We start from the raw sequence: 24,444 nt of genomic DNA, 5'->3' as shown, positions 1-24,444 counted from the left end.
TTAGACTCTTTTTGGAGAAGGTTGAAGAAATCAAGGCATTCTCTTTTGCATTCCATCTGGATATAACATATACAGACTGAAATCTGTAGCCCATTGTCCTTTAATTATTATGCTCTTTTCTTAGAGACAACAGCCTCTGACTGAGGTAATTTTTTAGGTGATTGAAACTAAAAATGCCAAGCTTCAGAGTTTAATCTCTGCTTGGAACAGTTAAATTTATGCCAAGAAAAACCACTCTCAGTTTAAGCCTTTATCTCTAAGAATAATAAAATATCTGAAAAGAACATTATAGTTTACAAAATGTGACTATATATCAAGTTTACATTCTATGTGTATATAATGTTACATATTTTTACAAATATAGCATTAAATTTACAAAAGTATATATATGTATACTATACAGTATATATTCTATATAAAATATGGAATATATATATTATGTAAGGTGTATATATACTATAAAGTAGTTTACAAAGTTATATATGTGTGTATCTATACACACACACACGCACACACACACATAACCCTCATTCTAGTAGCCAAAGCAACCTTGACAGGTCTGTTATATTCATTTGCAGATTGAGAAACTGAGGTTCACAGTGTGTGGTTAACCAAGTTTCCAGAATTGTGAAGTGGCCTGAGAACACAAATTTTCTGATTGCAGTGCTGGTGCATATTGCTCTGTGCTGCTTCTCAGATTTAAACTTAGCACCTTGTAGCATAAGATCTTGGCGGCAAGGGAAGAGACAAGTGAGTGCACATGTAGCCCAGTACAACCCATTATCTCTGCAGAAAAGCAAGCCCCCCTCAGGCTTGAGCCCTACTGTTGCTGATGCCCTAGAAATTATATGAAGTTTACTAAAAATAAAATAGATATGAGAGAAATCATGATGAAATATGATCCAAAAAGTGAAAGTTGCTGCCCACCTTCCACTGGGCCTTTGGACTGGTCTACTATAAAGATCACCATGCACCAGCTATGTTTGCTGACTCTCTCCCTCACAGGGCTGCTCCTTCCTCTGTGTCTTTGGCTTCCCTGGGGAAAAGGCTCCTGATGAGGTCACTCATGCCTTGGAAAGTGCGGTGGATATATTTGACTTCTGCTCTCAGGTTCAAAAAATCCAGTGAGTATTGACCTTGATCCAAACTGGTGGTTCCTGAGGTTTTTTAGTAGCTGGGGAGATAAGACAAGTGTCAGGAAACAGGAAGTAAGAAGAGTTCTTGACTGGAACCCCTTCTGTTTTTGTATTTATTATTCAGGGCCAACCCAGCTGGGATGCAGGGATAGAGGGATAGTAAAGGCAAAGTGCAGAAAGGACACTCTTAAAAAGTCAAAATTTAGCAGGTTTGCAAGAAAATCTAATTGAGTTGTCTCTATGCTCTTACTTCTTGGTAAAGGTTGAACTACCAACACCATGTAGGAGACCTGAGTTTATTTTTAATAACTAGGAAATACAATGAGTCCTTTGGCTGGAAATTCATATATTGATCTGGCCTCAAGATGATATACTCACTGTAAAATTGTTAAGAAAATAAGATTTACTGTCCCCAGCCCTGGCTGCCTAAAAACCCAGGCCCTCAGGGTCATCCAATCTGAGCACCCCAATGACCCACCTTGTAGCTCTACTTTGACAGGTATCACCCCCTTGCTCTAAATATTTCCACCACGTCAGCCCCTAGTCACCTATATATTCAGCCATACTCATGGTTAACAGTTAGCTTTTGATGCCACATACTATATCTGAGCTCCTTCCTTTCAAAATAATGACTTTGTTCTTTCTAGCAATAAGATACTTAAATCATTTACAACCAGTCACTCTATTTTGGAAGTCCACCTGAGGTCATGAGAAGTTATTTTCTAGAAAAGTCACTCAGATGAATACCTAAAAATAGCAGAAAAGTGAACTGATTTATCACTTCTAAGAACTTAGTTCTGTGTCTCAAACTGTTCCTCCTTACCATTTCTAGGCCCTGTACAGTGGCCCGAAATTCCCCACAATGAAAGACAGTTACTTGTTGAAAATCCTTTCCCTGTCCCCCTGCCCTATTCATCATCATGTCCCCACCCTCCCCACTTTCTCTCTGCCCATTATCTTTCCCTTTTGCCTTACAACTCTCTTGCTTTCTTCCGGGCACCAGTACTGTTTCCATCGGCGTGGCCAGCGGGATTGTCTTCTGTGGAATCATCGGACACTCTGTGAGACATGAGTACACAGGTGTGCTGAGCTAGCTCATCTCGCCTCACCTTGCCACCCTGCTTTGTGGGAGGAAGGGCTAAACTAAGTGAGACATGGCCTTCTAAAGCTTGGAGTCTTCCAGGAGAAATCAAGCCATGTAGCTTCGCCTATTGGCAGCTCATTGCTTACAAAGTGTGCATTTCTGGGGCTCTACATGAGTATCAAATATATAGTCATTCAAGGGGAGCAACAAAGGAGAGGCCCTCAGCTCATGCAATGAGGAGGCCTTTATAATAATTTCCTGTGAACATTAGACAGTTACACCTCTTAATTCCAATTTAAAAATCCTAAAGAAGAATATCGGTATTCTTGATAAATAATACAAATCTCAAAAGAAAATGGAAAGTAAATGTTATCTCAAGATTTCACTGCTTTTACTTCCCTTCTCAACTCTATTACAGTTTAAGATATTAAGAAACAATACATCTAAAATACTGAAATAGTTATACCTGAAATGATAAGATGTGTGAGATTTTCCTCAAAATAATGCAGGGTGGCAAGTAGATGGGAGTTAGAATGGGGCAGGATTGGCCATGGGTTTGTCACTTTGGGGACTGAGTGACAGGTATGTGGAGATTCATGATACTATGCTTTATTGCATGGCCAAATGCAATAAATGCATTTCCATAATATACAGTTTTTTAAAAGAATATCTTGATCAGAAGTGTTTGTGTTAATATTTAATATTAACAGAGTGCAATATTCAATACCTACTTAGTAGTAATATTGAAGGCTTATTAGCACTGAGGCACTATTGAAAAGTGATGTGCATGAATTGACTCATTAATCTTTATAAACTGCCCCCTGAGAGGGATACTGTTATCATCCCCACTTACAGATCAGGAAATGGAGGCATGGGAGAATCTGAAAGTACTAATTTGCCTGAGTAATTTGGTAGAGTTAGAGCTGGGGATCGAACCTGCACAGCTTGCTACAGACTCTATGTACCACAGTGTATTACCCTTTAAAATATTCCCTGAGTCTGTCTTACACACACATCCCTCCCAGCCCTTTTTACTCACTTTTAAGAAATTGCCCACGGGGTGCCTGAGTGGCTCAGGTCCTGATCTCAGGGTCCTTAGATAGAATCCCGCATCAGGCTCCCTGCTTAATGGGGAGTCTGCCTCTTCCTCTGCCCCTCCCGCTGCTCATGCGCTCACTTTCTGTCTGTCCCTCTCTGTCTCTATCTCTCAAAAATGAATAAATAAAATCTTTTTAAAAGAGAGAAACTGCCAAATGAAGCTGATTGATTTCGAAAATGAAATGAGATGAAAAATTGCACATATAGGAACATTACAGATGCAATTTTGTTCCTCTCCTGAGGTCACTTTTCTCTGCCCAAGCTTGTGGTTGTCTTGTAGCTGTATACCTCATCTAGAGCCCTCAGGCGTGTGGCCACCACACATACAAAACCCTCTCTTTATACAAGACACTTTTATCTCTGAGTACATTGTTCTCATGGCCTCCCGGGAGAGGTAGAAACTGTGCTGATAGCTGATCAAGTTAACTCCCTGTATATTTTTAAATAACCATTGGCAGGGATCCCTGGGTGGCGCAGCGGTTCGGCGCCTGCCTTTGGCCCAGGGCGCGATCCTGGAGACCGGGGATCGAATCCCACATGGGGCTCCTGGTGCATGGAGCCTGCTTCTCCCTCTGCCTGTGTCTCTGCCTCTCTTTCTCTCTCTCTCTCTCTCTCTGTGACTATCATAAATAAATAATAAAAAAAAGAATTAAAAAAAATAAAATAAAATAAAACTGGACCCATTAAATGCGGTTCGCTCTTTAAAAAAAAAAAAAAATAACCATTGGCAAAATAAGGGTAATCAAAGGCAAGACTTCTGTATCATTCATGAGAAGCGAAAAGAGTAACAAGCGAATATGCCCTTTGGGGACAGTATGTTTCAGATTACATTCTGCTAGTTCAATGTCTGTTTTCTCCCTGGTCTTTGCCTTTCTCCTTTCTGTTTTAGTAATTGGTCAAAAAGTCAACATAGCTGCCAGGATGATGATGTACTACCCAGGGATCGTGACATGTGACTCTGTCACCTACAATGGCAGCAACCTACCAGCCTACTTTTTTAAAGAGCTTCCAAAGAAGGTTATGAAAGGTGTTGCAGATTCTGGACCAGTCTATCAGTGTTTGGGACTTAATGAGAAAGTGTGAGTGTGGGGCATTGATTTTGTGGTATCTTTTAGTAAAGAAGTGGGAAAATTATGATAGCAAAAATCATCAGTCCCCCATTTCGGATCCGAATCCATCTTATGAAATTAAAATCTATTCCTTTCCCAGAACAAGGCCCAGATTTCAAAATCCTTTATCTTTCTCTATCCTACTGATATTATAAATGGTGTAAGATCCCATTCCACCATCACTACTGATAATCTGAGGGTGATTCTTCAAATGTTGTACAAACAGAACAGAGAATCCCCTCTTGTGAGTATCTCTTTGGACCCAGATAGACAAAGTGACCAATCATTAACCGTATGCTGATCATACCAACTGTATGCCAGGCATCAATAGGGCCAAAAGAGTAGAAGATATTGTTCCTTCTCTAGGTCTTTAGTGAAATATATTTCTCCAAAGCCCAGCTTAGACGTATGAGTATCACCTTGGTACTTAAAATCCTTCAGTGGTTTCTAATCATCTTCATGATCATGTTCAAATTCCTCGAAATGATGTATAAGGTAACCACCTGCTTTTCGAACTTCATTTCCTCCTGTGCCCCTTCTCTGGGCTATCTAAATAGATTGTCCTTTCCATCATCCATCCTATCCCCAGACTACTGGGAAACCACAGTCAACTTTTGAAATCTAGCTTAGGGATTTATTCCTTCATGAGGCTGGCTCTGGAGTTGCCCAATCCAGCTCAGACAATCCAGCTTTATCCTCCTCCACATACCCATCACAATTACTGACCTGATCTGCTTTTCACTGACTACATTATGAGCTCTTTGAGGAGAGTGGCTGTGTCTTGTCCATTTTTATATGCCCAGTACTTGGCATATAGTGGGCACTCATAGTGAATAAATGAATGAGTAAGTGGAAAGTGGAGAGGTATTATTCTTTATATTAGCAGGCTAGAATCTAGGTCTTAAAGGATCAGATAAAAGAATCAAGGCTCCAGTTGGTTCAAGGAGTCTTTATTACTCGCCTTTGTATTCCCAGGCTGCAGCATTGTACTTGGCATGTGTAGACCATCAATAAAATGCTGTTTGAATAAATGAGTGAATAATACTAATTTTTTGTGGACCCTTATTAAGTGCTAGGCACTCTACCTCAAAATATATAATTGACTCTAGTATCAACCATATCAGGTAGAATCGATTATTATCTCCAGTTTATAAATTTTGAAGCTGAGATTCAGAGATGTTAAATGACTTGTCCATGGTCATAAATCTAGTAAGCAATAAAGCCAAGACTCAAAATGCCACAATAATCTGCATTATAGGCAGCCACAAAACCTTAGTGGTATGTACCACAATAAACACTCATTTATCCCACCAAGAAGTGGGGTTTAATTGATCTTGGCTGGATTTGACTGATCTTGACTAGGCTTGTTCATATGCCTGGGGCTCAACAGGTTGTGGGTCAACCCAGGACCATGTCAATGTCAGGTGGGATAACTGGGAAGTCTGGCTGATATAATGGGGATAGTTTGGCTTTTTGTGACTCATTTTTTATCAGACTGGCCCAAGCATGTTGCCGTGGCAATATCAGAAGAGCAAGAGAGAGCAAGCCCAAGCACTTTTCAAGCCTCTCTGTTGTGTTTAATAACATCCCTTTGGTAAAGCATTCACAAGACTGAGCCTAGGGAAGGAGGGCACTCCAGAGTGACGTAGCACAGGGCATAGAAACAAGTAGGGGTGAGCAAGTGGGGCCATCATGCAGTCAGTGTACCACAGAAACCCAGGACTACCTGATCCCAAAGGCTGGCTGCCTCTTAGTTTTTCTAGACCATTGCTGCAGATAAGAGAGTATAGAAATACACATACAAATATGAACAGGGCCTGGTTCCTGCCCTGAAAATTCACAATTTAATGAGGAAGACTAACATATACAACATACAAAATTAGCAGATGGCATCTGCTATAACAAAGGCATAACAAAACAGTATGATAGTGCAGGCAAGGGAATGATCCATTGGACCAAAAAGCCTCCTTCAAGAAATAATATTATGCAATGGCCAAGTGTACATACCCTGCTCTGGTTCTATAGATATTTCTTTTTTTTTTTTAAGATTTTATTTATCCATGAGAGACACACAGAGAGAGGCAGAGACACAGACAGAAGGAGAAGCAGGCTCCTCGCAGGGACCCTGATGCGGGACTCATTCCTGGACCCTGGGGTCATGCCCTGAGCCAAAGGCAGATGCTCAACCCCTGAACCACTCAGACACCCCTACTTATTCTGTCAGTATCCTCTATCACTGTCACTACTACCCATGGGATCTTGGGCAAGTTAAACTCTCTGCACCTCAATTTTCTCATTTGTAAAATGGACATAATAGTACTTCCTTAAAAAGGTTTTTGTCAAGAATAAAGGATGATACACGTAGAGCACTTGAAATGGTGCCAGGCACATAGTAGGTACTCACCAAAAGGTGGGATATTATTGTTTGAGCACTTGATAGAATATTTCCAAGTCTATGGGTCCCATAATGGTGTCTGGTTTCCCTAGAAAGGGATTCGGTTCCACCAGTGCAGACTCACAAGCATTTATTGAACACTGTACCAGGCACTATGGTAAAGGCTCTACATTAAGTTGTTTGGACTCTCTATTACCAGGTAAGAACTTCTCTTTTTCTCTTCCCCCCTGGCATCTGTAGTCCTTGAGTCAGGAGATAGACTGTTTTTAGAGATTGAAAAGGAGACTTTCTGGGAACTAAGAATGAAACCCTCTTGCTCTTGGTATTTCCCTGTTCTAACTCTAACATCTTTTCTTTCCTTCTCTTCAGCATGTTTGGTATGGCATATCTCATCTGCAACAGAAATGAGGGCTACCCTTTGCTGGGTAGGTAGTGGGCCTTGATTTTTAAAATTTTTTATTGAACTATAACAAAACATTCAGAAAAGTACACCAATGTTACACCTGCATCTTACTGAATTATTTCAAAATGAGCATACAACCACCATCCAGGCAAAGAAATAGAAAAATAACAGTACTCCAGGAACCCTCACACACTTTATTCCTCACCCTTTCCCCAAGATGTCTAACACCTTAAATCACTCAGGCCTGTTTGTGATATCCCTATAGGGGAAAGTACAATGTGTAATTACATATGCTTTCTTTCAATCAGATTTATGTTATGAAATTCATCATGGTAGTAGGTGTAGCAGTAATTCATTCACTTTCTTCACTATGTAGTATTCCATTTTATAAATATACAACAATTTATTCATTCCATCATTGTACAACATTTGAGTTATTTCCAGTTCTTGGTTTTTATTAATAATACTGCCATATAGACTCTTATACATGTCTTTTGGCAAACACATGTACATGTTTCTGTCGAGCACATATGTAGGGGTGAAACTGTCAGGACAAAAGGCAGAGTTTTGGTAGGTGATGCCAAACAATCTCCAAAATGGTTGTATTTGTTTGTATTCTGACTAACAGTGCTATGAGATTTCCAGTTGCTCCTAATCCTTACCAACAACTTAGTTTAAACAGTCCTTGTAATTTTAATAAATCTGTTGGGTACGTAGTGGTGTCTTATTGTGATTTCCATTTGCATTTCCCTAATATGGTTGAGCTCCTTTTCATATATTTATTGGCCCTTTGGACATTATCTTTTATAAAGCATCTATGCAAATCTTTTGCCTATTTTTCAGTTGGGTTGTATGTTTATAGATCTCTTGGAATTTTTTATACATCCTAAAAATGGGTATACTGTCATTTGTTTTTCTGGTACATAACTTTCCCATGCTGTGCTTGCCTTTTTACTCTGTTGATTATGTATTAAATGAACAGAATATTTTAATGTAATCCATTTTGTCAATCTTTTATAGTTAGTACTTTTGTATACTTTTAGAAATTTTTCTTCATCCAAAAGTCATGAAGATATTTTTTTAGATTCTCTTCCAGTAAACAAACAAACAAAAAAAGATTCTCTTCCAGAAATTTAGCTTTAGATCTGTGATCTATCTGGCAGTGGCAGTGATATTTTTGTGATTCTTGGTGACAGAGACCCTATTGTAAGAAAGCTAACTCTAGACAGGGAAGTGGACATAAAAGGAGGGACGGATATACCTTTTATGGGAAGAGACCCTCCTGAAGACAGGCCCGTGGATTCTGAAGGCAGCCATTTCTAGGAACACTGAAATTTCCTTCTGTTAGAGCTGAACAACCCTAAAAGTACCATCATAGGTTAAATCCTGGTCCTGTGTTAGGACAATTAGGAGGACACTTTGGGACACTGTCTGCCAGGACAGAATCTTGATTTTAGTGGAGTCTGAGAGAAGGCAGTCATTCCCAAACTGCAAAAGGTCAGCAGCCTTGCCCATTTTCACTGCATGCAGGTGTTTTTCAGAGTCTAATCACTTCTTGTAAATGCAGACGCCCAGACTCCTGAAGGCTGGAAAGGAGAAGGAATATTCACTCTCCCCCTCCTCTGAGGCCTTACTTCTCAGCCTAGGATATCCCTGTGATCATGATTGACAGCAAACCCCCTTCTACAAGATCAAGGACTCAATATGGCAGTCCTATTAGAACACATTGGTCCAATATGCCCATATTTGAGTTGCCTTTTTCCCTGATTCCACCAGTGTGAGGTAAAAATCAAGCCCACATATCTTTTCCTTAAAACTCTAGCCAAAAAGAGACTGCCAGAGGTTAGGACTATAGGAAGTGCCCTTCTTTTACAAGAGTTCCTGTAAATGAAATTGTATGTGCTAACAGCATAGATATCAACAAAACTATAATCAAAAAGTGTTTAAGATAAAAAATCCATGCAACTGTCCCAGATATTAAGCCCTTGTTTATATAGAAACAAGGTGCATGTATTTCAAGTCAAGGTGACTAGACTTTGTTTTAGAACCCAGTTGAAAGATAATCCATAAGGTCTGACCTTATGGGTTCCATGTGAATAGGACATAGAGAGCCAGAAGATGCTGCTCTATGGCCTTCTGGGCTCTGTGAGCCCTATGTGAGCCTCAGGCCAGGGAAGAGCATGACACATCTCACAATATTGAAGTTCAAATGCATTTTCAGAAAGAGAATGTTTCACCCAAAAAAAGCGATATAGTCCGTAGGCTAGTTCTAACTAAATCATGCCCAGCAATTTACATTACCAAGTAAACACTTAGCTTCTTTGTATAAAACATCGAAGCTTAGAGGAATGGTCCTGGTTTTCAATAGACATTAGACCACACCTGGGTATGTGTTTACTCTATGAATGGACATCTAAAATGGGCCCTCAGCAGTGACCAATCCAGCAAAGGAGGAAGCAGCAACCCTGAAGGGGTCGCCAGCTCTTTCCACAGAAATTGCTCACTCCTTTGAAATTACAGCTCTGCTAGTTCCTTCTTGGCCACTCAGGTTTTAAAGATTGTGAGCTAAGTTTGTGAGACTTCAGTCAGGGCATCCTATTACATATATTTAAAAACACATAAGAAAAATAACAGCATCCAGATTGTAACCAAGGTGATGTTTGTTTTTCTAAGTTTTCCATATTTTTCACAGTGAGCATGTGTTTTATAATCAGAAAGACACTATAACTTATTTTTACTAAGAATATAGGTTGTTTCTATGAAAGAAATAATCTACACATGAATTCTGAAAGCAAATTGAATGTTCTTATCACTGATAATGTTTTTAGTAGCCCTGAGATTAGTATAATTTCTCATTTATGAAAAGCAAGTTTCTTTCCCAGAATTAGAAATATTTTATCCATAATTGTTTAATATAGGAACCCTAACTTTAATACATTTATTTTCCAATGTAATAATCTATAGATTCCTTCTAGTGTATTATAGAAAACAATAAAAAGGAAAAGAACATAAGCCTCAGGGCCAGATAACACTGGTTTAGTTTTTGGTGGTGTAATCTAAGCAGTTAGCTACACAAAATCTTGGTTTTCTACACTAAAATTAAATGGACATTATAATGATCATTATAAGAATACTTGGCCTCACTGCTTGTGGGGATCAAACAAAACTGTAACACTACATTTCTGGAAAGCTCCAGAAAAAGATTTAAAAATTTTTTTCAAGTGCTCAGGATCTCAAGAAAGTTCATCAACAATTCCGTGGAAAACCCAAAAGGTATTTTTACAAGTGGTATCACTATGTGCTTTCTTATATCTCTAGACTATTTTATGTTGATTAGGTTTGCCCCTTTTTTAAAACATAAAAACAACAGGACGTGATAAGGAGATCAAATACTTCATGTGTACGATGAAGGAATTTTTGGTGTTCAGCTGCAGCCGAGTTCTGATGTACGAAGGATTATCAGGATATGGAAAAAGCCAGATGCTTATGGAAATTGAGTATCTGGCCCAAGGTGAGAACCACAGGTGAGTGTCTTGCAATGATCACTTCTTATGAATCCAGAGAAATCTGATGTCCTTAAGAGTTTCACTTATTTTAATGCTCCTCTCCTTTATATTATGTGCCTTATGTAAACCACCCACAATCTTTAAGTTATTGGGTGCCATGCCCTTGGTACTAAATAAATAATAATAAACATATTGAACTAATAAATGAAAAGCTATGCTGACCCATGGAGATCCTAATTTAATGCAAGAAAGGGCTTGGATTTTAAAGCTATTTAAAGCTAAAGGTATTTTAAAGCTTTCTGGAGTAATTCCAATGTGCAGAATATTTGAGAACTCCTGGCACAGACATTGAGAGCAAGGCTAGATGGGGTCTGCAGAACAAACACAGATATTTATCCAGCTAGCAGACAGAGAATCACTAGTTCAAACCATTTGGCCCTGTGGCTGGGGACAGAGAATGATAGGCCTCTGGATTTTCCTTTGGAAGACAGGGCTAAGGTACTTATCTTGCACTGTTCATATGTTTTCATATGAAAAATGTCATGAGGGCTCTCTGGGACAGCCCTGATGGTACTCTCAAGGCAGTGGATAATATGGTATTCAATAACAGTGATGATGACTTAGACGAGGATGATGGTATCTCATATTCTTTCATCATCGAACCTCAAAGCTTTAAGGGGAAAATGCTTATAAACCTTATATTATTGTTAAGCTGTTTTTCTACTCTATTTTTTAAAGATTTTTATTTATTTATTTGACACAGAGAGAGAGAGAGAGAGAGAGCATGAGCAGGGGGTAGGCAGAGGGAGAGGGAGAAGCAGACTCCCAGCTGAGCCTGGAACCTGATTCGTGGCTCTATCCCAGGACCCTGAGATCACGACCCAAGCCAAAGGCAAATGTTTAACTGACTAAGCCACCCAGGTGACCCTTAATGTCTTTTAATGTCAAGCTTAAGAAAGGCCAGTTTATAGGGACACCTGGGTGGCTCAGCGGTTGAGAATCTGCCTTTGGCTCAGGGTGTGATCCTGGTTTTGGAATCAAGTCCCACATCAGGCTCCCTGTGAGGGGCCTGCTCCTCCCTCTGCCTGTGTCTCTGCCTCTCTCTGTGTATCTTATGAATAAAAAATAAATAAAATCTTTAAAAAAGAAAGGCCAGTTTATAAATAACTTTAACATTGCTAAGGAGATCATTCATAACAACCAGAGATATTTATTCACTCATTTATCCCATCACTTATTGAGTACCTACTATATTCCAAGAGCTGTTGAGTACTCTATTAGTTTGCTAGGCTGCTGTAGCAAAGTACCCAAATCAGCTGGCTCAGTAAACAGAAGTTTATTGTCTCTGCGTTCTGGAGGCTAAGAGTGTAAGATCAAGGTGCCAGCTGGGCTAGTTACTTCTGCCGGCTGTAAGGCACAGTCTGCTCCAGGCCTTTGTCCTCAGCTGCTGGTGGTTGGCTTGCAATGATTGGTGTTCCTTGGGCTGTAGAAACATCACTCAATTTCTGCTGTTATCTTTTTTTTTTAAGATTTTTATTTATTCATGAGAGACAGAGACAGAGAGAGAGGCAGAGACACAGGCAGAGGGAGAAGCAGGCTCCATGCAGGGAGCCTGATGCAGGACTCGATCCCAGGTCTCCAGGATCATGCCCTGGGCCAAAGGCAGGTGCTAAGCCACTGAGCTACCCAGGGATCCCCTCTGCTGTTATCTTTGTATGGTCTTCTTCCTGTGCCTTGTCTGTGTCCAATTTCCCCTTCTTATAAAGACACTAGTGACTTTGCATTAGGGGCCCCAACAGCCAGTATCACCTCATCTTAACTTATGTCATTACATCCCTAATGACCCTGTTCCCAATAAGACCACATTCTGAGGTACTGGGGGCTGACTTTAACACAGGAATTTGGTGGGGGAGACATGAGCCAACCCATGACAAGTGCTACTGTCCTGAAGATGAATAATATCTGATCCCTGCCCTCAAAGAGCTTTCACGGAAGAGAAGGAGAAAAAATAAAAATAGGATGCTGTGAGAACAGTGATGGAGGTGTGCAATAGAGTACCATGAAAGCTAAAACAAAGAAGGGCCTGTAACCCAACCTGGGGAAGATTTCCAGGAGGCTGCACCTGAGCTGAGATTTGCAGAGAAGCAGGAGATATGAGGGATTAGATGAGGCTGTGAGGAGTGGTAACCTGCTGGCAGGGGAGATAGCCTACGCAAAGGCTTGGGAAAAAGAAACAGCTCTGGATGTGCAGGGAACTGTCACTAGTTTGTTGGTAGAGGGTAGAGGGTAGATTGCTGGGCAGAGTGGCAAGAAATGACATCATGAGACCTGGGAAAGCCTAGTGTGTCAAATAAAAGAAGCCTAGATTTAACACCTTTCAGTAGTAGGAGCCACTGAAAACTTGTAAATAGGAGAGAGGATTTGTATCTATCCAGATATGCCAGGCTTCTAGAAGGGTGATGCAATGAATCATGGCGCTAGGCAGGGGTAAGTAGCATGTTTCCCAGTGGTGTAGGTGAGAGTCTGAGGGCTTGCAGCAAAGTGGTGCAGGTGGAGCTGCAGAAGAGGACATGGCTAGGGTCATTTAGGAGGGCTCAGGGACACAGTGGAATGAAGGAGTGTATCTGAAGCCAGGGTAATGAACAGCTTCCAGATAGTTTGGGAAATTGCTGTTGTAACAACTGAATATGAAGAGTCAGGGCTCTCCTTCAGCGTTTATTATTTTCCAAAAATATACTTAAGAACCTTTTTCTGCTTCTTGTCTTTTTTATAAACAGGACTATTGCTATCGCATTGACTAAGATCAGCTTCCATCAAAACTTTTATACCATCCAGATACTCATGGCCAATGTACTAGGTCTGGATACTTGTAAACATTATAAAGAACGACAGACCAACCTTCAACATAAAGTCAAGTCTCTGTTGGATGAGAAGTTCTACTGTCTCCTAAATGACATCTTCCATGTCCAGGTAAATAGCTAGATTGTACCTCTGCAAGAAAGAGTGCAGGGTACTTGCAGCAGCTCCTGTCTCAGGTCGGATGACTTAGCATCCCTTTGCCATTTTATTAGTTTTTCCTTTTCTCATGTGGGTGATAAGAAAGTGATTCCCAATCCTCCTTGAGTGAACATCCACCCTCCTGAGACATTGGAGGTATCTAAAAATACCATACTCAAGAAAATCCAAACGGCCACCTGCTGATTCATTTTTTTCCTCACCTTTCCATCAGAGGTATACTCTACTAACTGGGGCTACACGCAGAGTCCTTCTGCTCCCTCAGGTGACTGCCAGGGCAAAGACAGAGTATGCCCTGTTACTTCCTGTATCTATTAGTCTCAGTGATCTAGGGTAGCACAGCTGGAAGGGACATTGACATATGAGGATTTGAAGGCACAGAATGGCAAAGTGATTTGCCCAAAGTCACACAGCTAATAGCTCCCTTTGCTATCCCCCCAGACTCAATCTTCTCATAATTCTTTATACAGTTCCCTATTTCACGAGAGGTTTCCAAGATGACCACCTTGAGAAAGCAAAAGCAATTGGAAGCATTGTTTATGAAGATTTTGGAGCAAGTAAGAGCATCTTGTGGGTCAATCAATGGAGGAGGCTAACGGGAGGTGGCTGAGGGGTTCAAAGGCCATTGGCTAGAAGCTTGGAAGTGTATGAAAGCTTTATACTAACACATCTTGCATCCCCTCCTCCTTCCTTCCTTCCAGACCTCAAGTCAAGAGTGTTCAGAATTTAGCTATGCTTGAACAGAGTCCCTGGAACATCACTCCTGGAGGTTTGGCCTCTCCTTAAAACCAACCCTCTTTCCTTCTCTCTCTGCATGAGACGCAGTATATATCCAAATGGTTATATATGTAGGCTCTGGAGTCAGACTACAAACATTTGAACCCTTAGGCCTATCACTTCCTGCCTGGGTAATCTTGAGCAAATGACTTAACTTTTCTCTGCTTTTGATTCATCATCTATAAAACAGAGAAACAGTAGTACCTGGCTCACAGGGTTGTGTAGAACATAGAACAGTGCCTCTTGATCAGAAACACTCTCCCTGGGGCAGACCCGGTGGCTCAGCGGTTTAGCGCCACCTTCAGCCCAGGGTGTGATCCTGGAGACCCAGGATTGAGTCCCATGCCAGGCTCCCTATGTGGAGCCTGCTTCTCCCTCTGCCTGTGTCTCTGCCTCTCTCTCTCTCTCTCTCTCTCTCTCTCTCTCTCTCTCTCTGTCTCTCATGGATAAATAAATAAATAAATCTTAAAAAAAAAAAGCACTCTCCCCATCTTAGATCTCTCTCTGAGTCATCTCATGACAATGAACTCTATGTTGACAATCACCGAATTTATATTCCAGTCCTCGCCTCTCCCATGAGCACCAGAACCATATTTCTAAGAACCTTCCATATATAACACGTGGATGTAGTATCTCGCATCCAGTGCAGTGTCTAACACTGAATTTTATTTTTCCTACCACAAAGGCCCCTTCTTCCTCATTCTGATCCTTGATTCCATTAATGGTAAATTCATTCAAGCTTCATTTAAAGTTGCTTCTGCTCCCACTTCCTCATCGGTTGCCGCTGCTACCACATCTACTGAGCTGTCAGCTCCTACCATTTCTCCCATGGGTGGTCTCTGCAATGTCTCCATCCTCTGTTCCTTGCTGTACTTCTCTCTATTCCATTTCCATAGCTTCCAACTAATCTTATGCCTCATACCTCTCCACTCCAGTTCATCCTCCATATAACTGCCCGAGCATAGGCAGATCGCACCGACCCATACTTCATACATGCAAATAATTCCCAAGGCTAATGACATAGAAGCCAAAAGTAGTTGTTGTTGTTGTTGTTGTTTTTAACCTGGAGAAATGCTATTCATCCTTAAATATCACTTCTTTGGTGAAAAGTCCCCAAAGCACCAGGCATGCTAGTTCTTCAACCCTGATTCTGTAGCACTTTGAACATCTTTCTTGTTATATTTACCATACACTATGACAATTTGTTCCTTATATGTATGTCTCTCTCCTTCAGGAGGCTGTGAGTTTCTTAAGGACAAGGAGCCTGATTCATTTTTTGTATTACTGTTGAGCAGGACAGCATCTGGCACATTATAAATGATCAATACAAGTTTGTGGCATTGTCTTAAGTTTCTGATACAAATTTCTCCTTCCCCACTTCTAATATAAAACTGTATGTTAACTATACTCGAATAAAAAAACCCTCTATAGAAAATGAAGAAAACCCGAAAAACTAATAAACATGAATTTATGAGTTTTACCCCCTAAAGATTCAAAGGGGCTTAGATTGGGCTTAGGAATTTGTTCAGTTGTTGGCTTTTGTTTTAAAACTCCTCGGTTGGTCCTGATGTGCAATCTAGTTTGTAAACCACCACAAAAGCTATGCTTTAGCTAAGTGTGATGACAGTAATCTTCGGCTCATTTACTATCTTTGCAACCTTAGCAAGTTTCTTAACTGAAATTTTCTCAGTAAACAGATTCAATAGGACCACCTCCTGTGAATCTTATGAGAAATAAATGAGTTAATTTATGTAAAGAGCATCACACAGTGCTTGGAACATAGTAAGTGCAGTGTAAATGTTGGCTTTTAGTCACATTAAAGAGAATCCAGTTCAATCTTCTCATTTTAAATATGAAAAAACCAGGACCTAGGATGGACTATGGAATTCATGCTTTTCTAGCTCCTGCTTGACAGAGCCGTCATATAGTGAAAACTCACATTTGATCTGCCCTATATTTTTAAAGGTATCAGTCAGGGGTGCCCAGGTGGCTCAGTCGGTTGGGCATCTGCCTTCAGCTCAGGTCATGATTCCAGAGTCCTGGGATTGAGCCCCAGGCCTGAGGCTCCCTGCTCAGCAAAGAGTCTGCTTCTCCCTTTGCTGCTCCACCCACTTGTGCTTTCAGTCTCTCAAATAAATAAATAAAATCTTTTTTTAAAGTAAGAAAATAAAGGTATCAGTCAAAAACAAAATAAATGTAATGCTACCTTCCCTATTAAAATGTCCTCAGATCATTGAAGAGCTAAATCTCTGGTCACAGAATTGGTTTGTAAGGTCAGACTTATTATGTATATGTAATAAAACAGATTATAATACTTTATAATGATTGTCTTGTGAAATTTTAAATTTTAAAGTAGCTTTGCTGCTTTAATTTATAAAAAAATGAAGGGAAGAATGGGTTAATCGAGCATCTCCCCAGAGGGAGCCAGAAGAGGTGAAGAGCAGTGTGAAGCAGTAAGAGCAGAGAAGGTCCTCTCCGTGTAGACACCTCACACAGTGGGATGCAGGGCCCGCTCTGCAAGGGGCTGACCCTAAAATGTATGCTCTTGGGACGCCTGGGTGGCTCAGTGGTCGAGTGTCTGCCTTCGGCTCAGGGCGTGATCCCAGGTTGGGGGATTAAGTCGTTGGGTTCCCTTGTGAGGAGCCTGCTTCTCCCTCTGCCTGTCTCTGCCTCTCTCTCTGTCTCTCATGAATAAATAAACAAAATATTTTTTAAAATGAAAAATAAAGGGATCCCTGGGTGGTGCAGCGGTTTGGCGCCTGCCTTTGGCCCCGGCGTGATCCTGGAGACCCGGGATCGAATCCCACATCGGGCTCCCGGTGCATGGAGCCCGCTTCTCCCTCTGCCTGTGTCTCTGCCTCTCTCTCTCTCTCTCTCTCTCTCTCTCTCTCTCTCTCTCTCTCACTATCATAAATAAATAAAAAAGAAAAAAAATAAAAAATTAAAAAAAAATAAATAAAATGAAAAATAAAAAAATAAAATGTAAGCCCCTATTTTGTTTAATACTGTATCCCCAGCACCTAGAACAAAACCCAACCCTGATGGCTGCTTAATAAATACTTGATGAGCGAATAAATAATTCAGACTAGTAGGGGAAAGGGAACCTATACAAGGAAAGGGACACGTGATCCATTTTCAAGCGTAACATATACCGTAGTTGGTGCTAGAACAACATAAACTAGGTCAGTTTCCTTCCGCACTGTGTATTAGCACCTTGCCCAGTAGATGCTCAGTTAGTATGTGTTGAATACATACATGTTGGTTGAATAAATGTCAATTTGATAAAGCCAGGAGATCTTCATTTGTCGAGAGATTAAAATGACTTGTGGTAAACATATCAGTCATTTTTATGCAGTGGGTGCTTTTACTTGGCTGTAACCCCATTGATCCCCCACATTTGCATTATCTTTACACAAGGATTTGACTAAGAATCCATTCCAGCCAGCTCTGTCCAAATGGCCACAAATTACAAGTTAATGGAATCTAAATTAATACAAATGTATCGGAAAGATTTTATTTTTTTAAGATTTTATTTATTTATTCATGAGAGACACACACAGAGAGAGAGGCAGAGACACAGGCAGAGGGAGAAGCAGGCTCCATGCAGGAAGCCCAACATGGGGACTCGATTCCGGGTCTCCTGGTCTGCAGGTGGCGCTAAACCGCTGCGCCACCGGGGCTGCCCTCGGAAAGATTTTTTTTTTTTTTTTTTCGGAAAGATTTTAATATTTGAATTGAGCGCCACAAAACTGAGTGCATACACACACTTACCTATACCCATGAATAAAAACCCAAGGTCCTACAGCATTTTCCTTTTTCTCTACCTTGTGCAGACAGTGAAAGAGGAAAAGATTATTTTTATCATCGATGAGGGCCAGTTTGTTGATCCAGCTTCCTGGGCCTTTATGGAGAAGCTTATCCGGACTGTTCCTATCTTCATCATCATGTCCCTGTCTCCCTTCATTGACATACCCTGTGAAGCTGCCAATGCCATCATGAAGAACAGGAACACCACTTACATCACTCTTGGAGCCGTGCAGCCAAAGGATATTCGCAATAAGGTCTGCCTGGACCTCAATGTCAGGGGCATCACAAAGGAACTGGACACGTGAGTATCCTGTTTCTCTCCTGAGGTATTCACATCTATGTCCATTCTCCAGATCCAGACTTCATCATGTTTCTTAAGATCTATCTGAAAGAATATGGAATATGCCTATTTCCATATTTTCACTGGTCCTACCTTTCAAAAGAGCCTTTTATCATGGTTGTCATGAGGGACCCTGCTTACCTTTTCCTTGTTTGTGCTCCTGTTACACTTTCTCAAACTTTGCTCAGAGATGTGAGTTTTGCTTCCCTCTCATTATGCTGGCTATGGGCGTGCTCAATTTAATCAACAGTGACAGAGGGCGTCCATACAGGCAAACTGGTAAGCTTTAAAGACACAGCCTGCAAATAGGCAAGGTCTCACTCAGCTGGCCTTAATGTAGGCTGGAATTGGTGTTCTGTCTATGGCAGGCGTGGAAGGCTGGCTCTTGAACTACTGCTTTCTGAGCTTCTCAATGACTCCCCTACTGGGGTCCAGACAGGGGTGGCCTTCACAGCATGGGCAGGGCCCCTTCTTTAGCTGGCTGTTTACAACCCACCTTGGTGGGGCACCTGGGTGGCTCCAGTGGTTGAGTGTCTGCCTTTGGCTCGGGTTGTGATCCCAGGGTCCTGGGATCGAATTCTGTGTTGGGCTCCCCATAGGGAGCCTGCTTCTCCTTTTGCCTATGTCTCTGTCTCTTTCTGTGTCTCTCATGAACAAATAAATAAATCTAAAACAAACAAACAAAAAAACAAGCCACCTTAGTATCTACATCCATTCTTCCTAATGGATTTGCCTTGCTTCTAGAAGAAGGATGTCTTGCACAGTCTCATTTAAAATAACTCCAGGCATGAATTTGGCATGCTCTTTTCCTTTGTCTCTTGCTCTGCCTCTGTCTTCCTCTCTATATTTGTATGTATATATTTAGTGTGTGTGTGTGTGTATATATATATATATACTTATATATGTATACTTATACTATGTATATATATATACTATATATATATGTTATATATATATAAGCATTTACCTTTTGATCTAGTAACCCCAATTCTAGGAATCTATCTCAAAGATATATTAAACAAAAGTATAAAGTGACATATGGACAGAGGTTTGTCGAGACATTATTTGTACTAGCAAAAGACTGAAAACAATCCAGATGTCCATCTCTAAGAAGATGGTAGGATAAAATAGGATGGATGCACACAATGAAGCACTATATGGCATTACAAAGAATGAGAAAGATCTGCTGATATGGGGGGATGAGCAGGATACATTCTTGGGTGAAAAAACAAGGTGTAGCCAAGTGTGCAGCATGTATAACATCCTGCCTTTTAAGGAAAAAGGAGTGAAATAAGTCTGTGTGTTTCTGTTTACATTTTTTAAAAGAAACATTGAAAGATAAACCAGAAACTGACTGATGTGGTTATTTATAAGGAGAGCAAGGGAGTCAAGACTGCTGATGTACCTGAGTGTCTAGTGTTGGCTTTGAAAAAAATGTAAATGTTTTATTTAATTTTTAAAAATGAAAGAGGGACACCTGGGTGGCTCAGTGGTTGAGCATCTGCCTTCAGTTCAGGTCGTGATCCCCCGGGGGGTCCTGGGATAGAGTCCTGCATCAGGCCCCCCGCAGGGAGCCTGCTTCTCTCTCTGCCTGGGTCTCTGCCTCTCTCTGTCTCTCATGAATAAATAAATAAAATATTTAAAATAAATAAATGATAAAAATGAAAGGAAAATTAAAAAGTGACCCTACAAAAGGAAAACGAATGGAAACAAATAGAGAATAATATTAGTTTCAGATACAGTTACTTTCAAATAATTAAATGAGTCAATTATTTTTGCTTCCTAAAAAATGGTTGTTTGGTATAAAGAGGTCTCCTTGTTTCCACTGCAGATACCTGGTAGAGGGAAGCTGTGGGATTCCATTTTACTGTGAAGAATTGCTAAAAAACCTTGACCATCACAGGGTACTCGCTTTCCAACCGATGGAGTCTGAGGAAAAGACCGATGTGTCTTGGAATAATCTGTTCAGTAAGTCCCCAGTTCAGGCTCTTTCTCTAGCTCCTTTTGCAGAGAGGGCAGGAATGGGCTTTCCATAGGCTGTATCATGTTATAGGGTCAGGAGGTTTGGGGAGGCAAGGAGCCTTGGACCTGATATCCAAGTTCTCTATAGAGAACTTAACTGTGATTGTGGAGACTCATTGAACTGGGTGGAAGAACACTGCAAATGCTGTTCTTGGGCAGAACATGGAAGAACACTAGGGAATCTTAAAGCCCAGGATCAACACAGAAGAGAGAAGTTAGATGTTAAGTTGGGGGAACAAAATCCCTTGATTTCCAGAGGTAGAACTTCTAGCTCAAAGTGGATTGTCAACAGGGTTCCCATGCTACAGAGACATACGAGAGGCTGAAACCTGAGATAACGCAGAGAGGAGGCCAGCTGGAATTTTTAGGAGATTAGTATTAGTGAAGAGAAAGAGAGCAGGGTAAGGATGCGTTCTAGAATGTGGAGGGTTAAAGCTAGCTTGAATGACAATGAAAGTCTGTGGTGCACATACTTGTTTAGGGAGTTGGCAGTAATAAGAAAAATCCATGTGCTAGCAAACGACAACGAAAATATGTGTCTCGACATAAAGGAGATCTATAGTGGTTGAAGAGATGTTAGCTCTTCCTTGGAAAGAGAGGGTATAAAAGATGGGATCAAGAGAGCATTTGGACTGTGAAGCCAGGGGCCCAGAGTTCCAATGCCACCTGTGCCAGTTAGTTGCTGATATTTGAGGACTAGCTACAACCATCTTTGGTAGGCAGTGATTATAAAATGGGGGTAAGGAACTGAAATCCTTCTTCATTTATTCATTCAACAAACATCTACTGAGCACCTTCTCTGTGTCTGACACCACAGGAGGAACTCTGGGAGCCTCTTGGAATATAAATGAAGTGTCTAAATCAATATTACCTACTTAGCTACCTCGTTTTTTAAAAAACAATATAGAGAGATTTCATGCATGCTTACCCAGTTTTCCCATTAGTAATACCATGGGAAGTGACAGTATAATAGCACAGCCGTCATATTGACATTGAGGCAGTCAAGGTACGGAAGGTTCCCATCACCACAAGGATTCCTCTTGTGGCTCACTTTATAGCCACCCTCACTTCTGTCAACCATCCCTTCCCCCTTCATCACTGGCGAACACTAATCCCCTCTCCATTTCTGTGATTCTGTCATTTTTAGAATGGGGTCTAACTGGACTCATACAGTATGTGTAATCTCTTGGGATTGGTGTTTCCACTCATCATGACTCTGTAAGGTCCTCCAGGTTGTCCTGTGTATCAGTCCTTTGTTGCTGTTACTTGCTGGGTGGTATTCAGAATTTAGATGCATCACAGTTTGTTATCCCATCTGTCTGTTGCAGAATCTGGGCTGCTTACAGCTTTTGGCTATTACAAACAAAACTCCTACAAGCATTGTGTACATGTTTTTGTGTGAATCTAAGTTTTCAAATCTCTAGAATAAATACCCAGGAGTGCAATAGTTACATTGTTAGTTTTTTGTTCTTTTTTTTAATGCCAAATTATTTTTTTCAAGATTTTATTTTATTTTTTTAATTTTATTTATTTACTCATGAGAGACAGAGAGAGAGAGGCAAAGACATAGGAGAGAGAGCATCAGGCTCCATGCAGGAAGCCCGATGTGAGACTCCATCCCAGGACTCCAGGATCACACCCTGGGCTGAAGGGAGGCGCCCAACTGCTGAGCCACCCAGGGATCCCAGATTTTTTTTTTTTTTTTTGAGAGAGGTAGAGAGAGCATGAGCAGGGGAGGAAGGTGGTAGGCAGAGAGAGAGGAAAAAATAGACTCTCCATTGAGCAGGGAGCCTTATGTGAAGCTCCACCCCAGGACCCTGGGATCATGACCTGAGCAGAAGGCAGATACTTATCTGAGCCACCCAGGCGCCCCTGAACTGCCAAACTATTTTCAAAGTGGCTATATAATTTTACATTACCAGTAATAGTGTATGGAGGGAGCTGGAATTTTCTGCAATCCTTGCTAGCATTTGTTGTCACTATGTTTTTTATTTTAGCCATTCTGATAAGTGTCTGGTGATATCTAACTGTGGTTTTAATTTGCATCTCCCCAATTGCTAATGATGTTGAATACCTTTTCATATGTTTTCTTTTGCCATCTCTACATCTTTGGTAAATATCTTTCCATGCTTTTTGCCCATTTTCTAGTTGGATTACTTGTTGTTTTTTTAATGTTGAGTATGTTTTTTTAATGTTGAGAGTATCTCTCTTTTTTTCGTTCTTTTTAAGATTTTATTTATTTGAGAGAAACAGAGACAGAGCATGAGCAGAGGAAGAGGCAGAGGGAGAAGGAGAAGCAGACTCCCTGAGCAGGGGACTCGACTGGGGTCTCTTTCCTAGGAGCCTAAGCTGAAGGCAGGTGCTCAAGTGCCCTGTCAGCCACCCAGGTGCCCCAAGTTTTGAGAGTTTCTAATCTAGTCTAAATATGGGTCCTTTGCCATATGTGGGTTTGCAAATATTTTCTCTTTGTGGCCTGTCTTCATTTTTTGCAAAGGATCTCTCAAAGTGTTTTAATTTTGACTAAGTTCAATCATCAATTTTTCCTTTTATGAGTCATGTTAAATCCAAGAACTCCTTGTGATTATCTCTAGATATCAAAGGTTTTCCTCTCTGTGTTTTTCCTTTTTTTCAAAGCTTTACATTTTACAATTCAGTTTGTGATCCCATTTTGAGTTAATTTTCTTTCTTTCTTTCTTTCTTTCTTTCTTTCTTTCTTTCTTTCTTTCTCTTTCTTTCTTTCTTTCTTTCTTTCTTTCTTTCTTCCTTCTTTCTTTCTTTCTTTTTCTTTTTTTAGTTTTATACCTTTATTTGACAATCAGTGATTAGTTCTCATCCACATTAACAGTCTGTAGATTTTTGAAAGTGGTGACAGGTACGTAGGTAACAGCGCACAGAGCTTGCCTGGTGAATCTTCCTCCTTACGTTTTCTGGACAACCGCACACAGGTACGGTATGGAACGTTCCTTATTCCTTTGGCCCAGACAGCTTTGTTGAGCCTGGTGTCAATGCACACGTCTGGAGTTCCCATCCTCTTCATGGCTAATTTCCAGATCTCTTTTAGTGCTTCTTGAAACCTACTCCATGGATACATTTGTAAATGTTGATGGTGTATTCTCTGGTCACTACCTCATTGATGGCAGAACAGCCCTTCTTCTCGCCACCCTTCTTTGTGGGAGCCATTCTGCTGGGCCCTAGAAAGCCCTGGAAAGGAAGCTTGATCTCATATAAGGTGTGAGACGTAGGTTGAAGCCCTTCTTTTCTCCTTCCTACACTCCATGGATGTCCACTTGCCCTGGCACCATTTGCTAAAAGGCTGTATTTTCTTCCTTGAATTGCTTTTGCAGCTTTGGCAAAAATCAGTTGGATGTATTTATGGGGGTGTATATTTGGTTCCCTATTCTGTTCCATTGATCTATGTGTCTATCCCTTGCTAAGACCATTCAGTTTTGATTACTCTATGTCTTGAAACAATGTAAACTGATTCCTCCCATATTCTTCTTTTTTCAAAATTGTTTTAGCTATTCTTGTTCCTTTGTCTTTCCTTTTTTTTTTTTTTTTATTTATTCATGATAGTCACAGAGAGAGCGAGAGAGAGGCAGAGACATAGGCAGACGGAGAAGCAGGCTCCATGCACCGGGAGCCCGACGTGGGATTCGATCCCGGGTCTCCAGGATCGCGCCATGGGCCAAAGGCAGGCGCTAAACCACTGCGCCACCCAGGGATCCCCATCCTTTGCCTTTCCTTATGAAATT

General features: G+C 40.8%; 1 protein-coding gene and 1 pseudogene across 9 annotated transcripts in view; one reads left to right on the top strand and one right to left on the bottom strand.

The window, feature by feature from the left end:
- The window catches only part of ADCY10 (adenylate cyclase 10), an 85,953-nt gene that overhangs the window by 23,048 nt on the left and 38,461 nt on the right, over positions 1-24,444 (top strand). For all 9 annotated transcript variants that reach the window (XR_005989054.1, XR_005989053.1, XM_041763750.1 and 6 more), the window contains 9 exons: positions 1,006-1,124; positions 2,140-2,216; positions 4,208-4,397; positions 7,192-7,247; positions 10,596-10,749; positions 13,509-13,701; positions 14,217-14,303; positions 18,357-18,631; positions 20,502-20,638. Coding sequence is in view for 7 of the 9 variants with exons in the window: in XM_041763750.1 (XP_041619684.1) it covers positions 1,006-1,124; positions 2,140-2,216; positions 4,208-4,397; positions 7,192-7,247; positions 10,596-10,749; positions 13,509-13,701; positions 14,217-14,303; positions 18,357-18,631; positions 20,502-20,638 (1,288 nt within the window). In the remaining 2 variants the exon portion in view is untranslated. The remainder of the gene's footprint in view (positions 1-1,005; positions 1,125-2,139; positions 2,217-4,207; positions 4,398-7,191; positions 7,248-10,595; positions 10,750-13,508; positions 13,702-14,216; positions 14,304-18,356; positions 18,632-20,501; positions 20,639-24,444) is intronic.
- LOC121495806 lies at positions 23,515-23,872 on the bottom strand (annotated as a pseudogene).

This window comes from Vulpes lagopus, chromosome 1 (genome assembly GCF_018345385.1).
Source record: "Vulpes lagopus strain Blue_001 chromosome 1, ASM1834538v1, whole genome shotgun sequence".
NCBI lineage: Eukaryota > Metazoa > Chordata > Mammalia > Carnivora > Canidae > Vulpes > Vulpes lagopus.
This window is presented reverse-complemented; position numbering and strand designations above follow the sequence as displayed.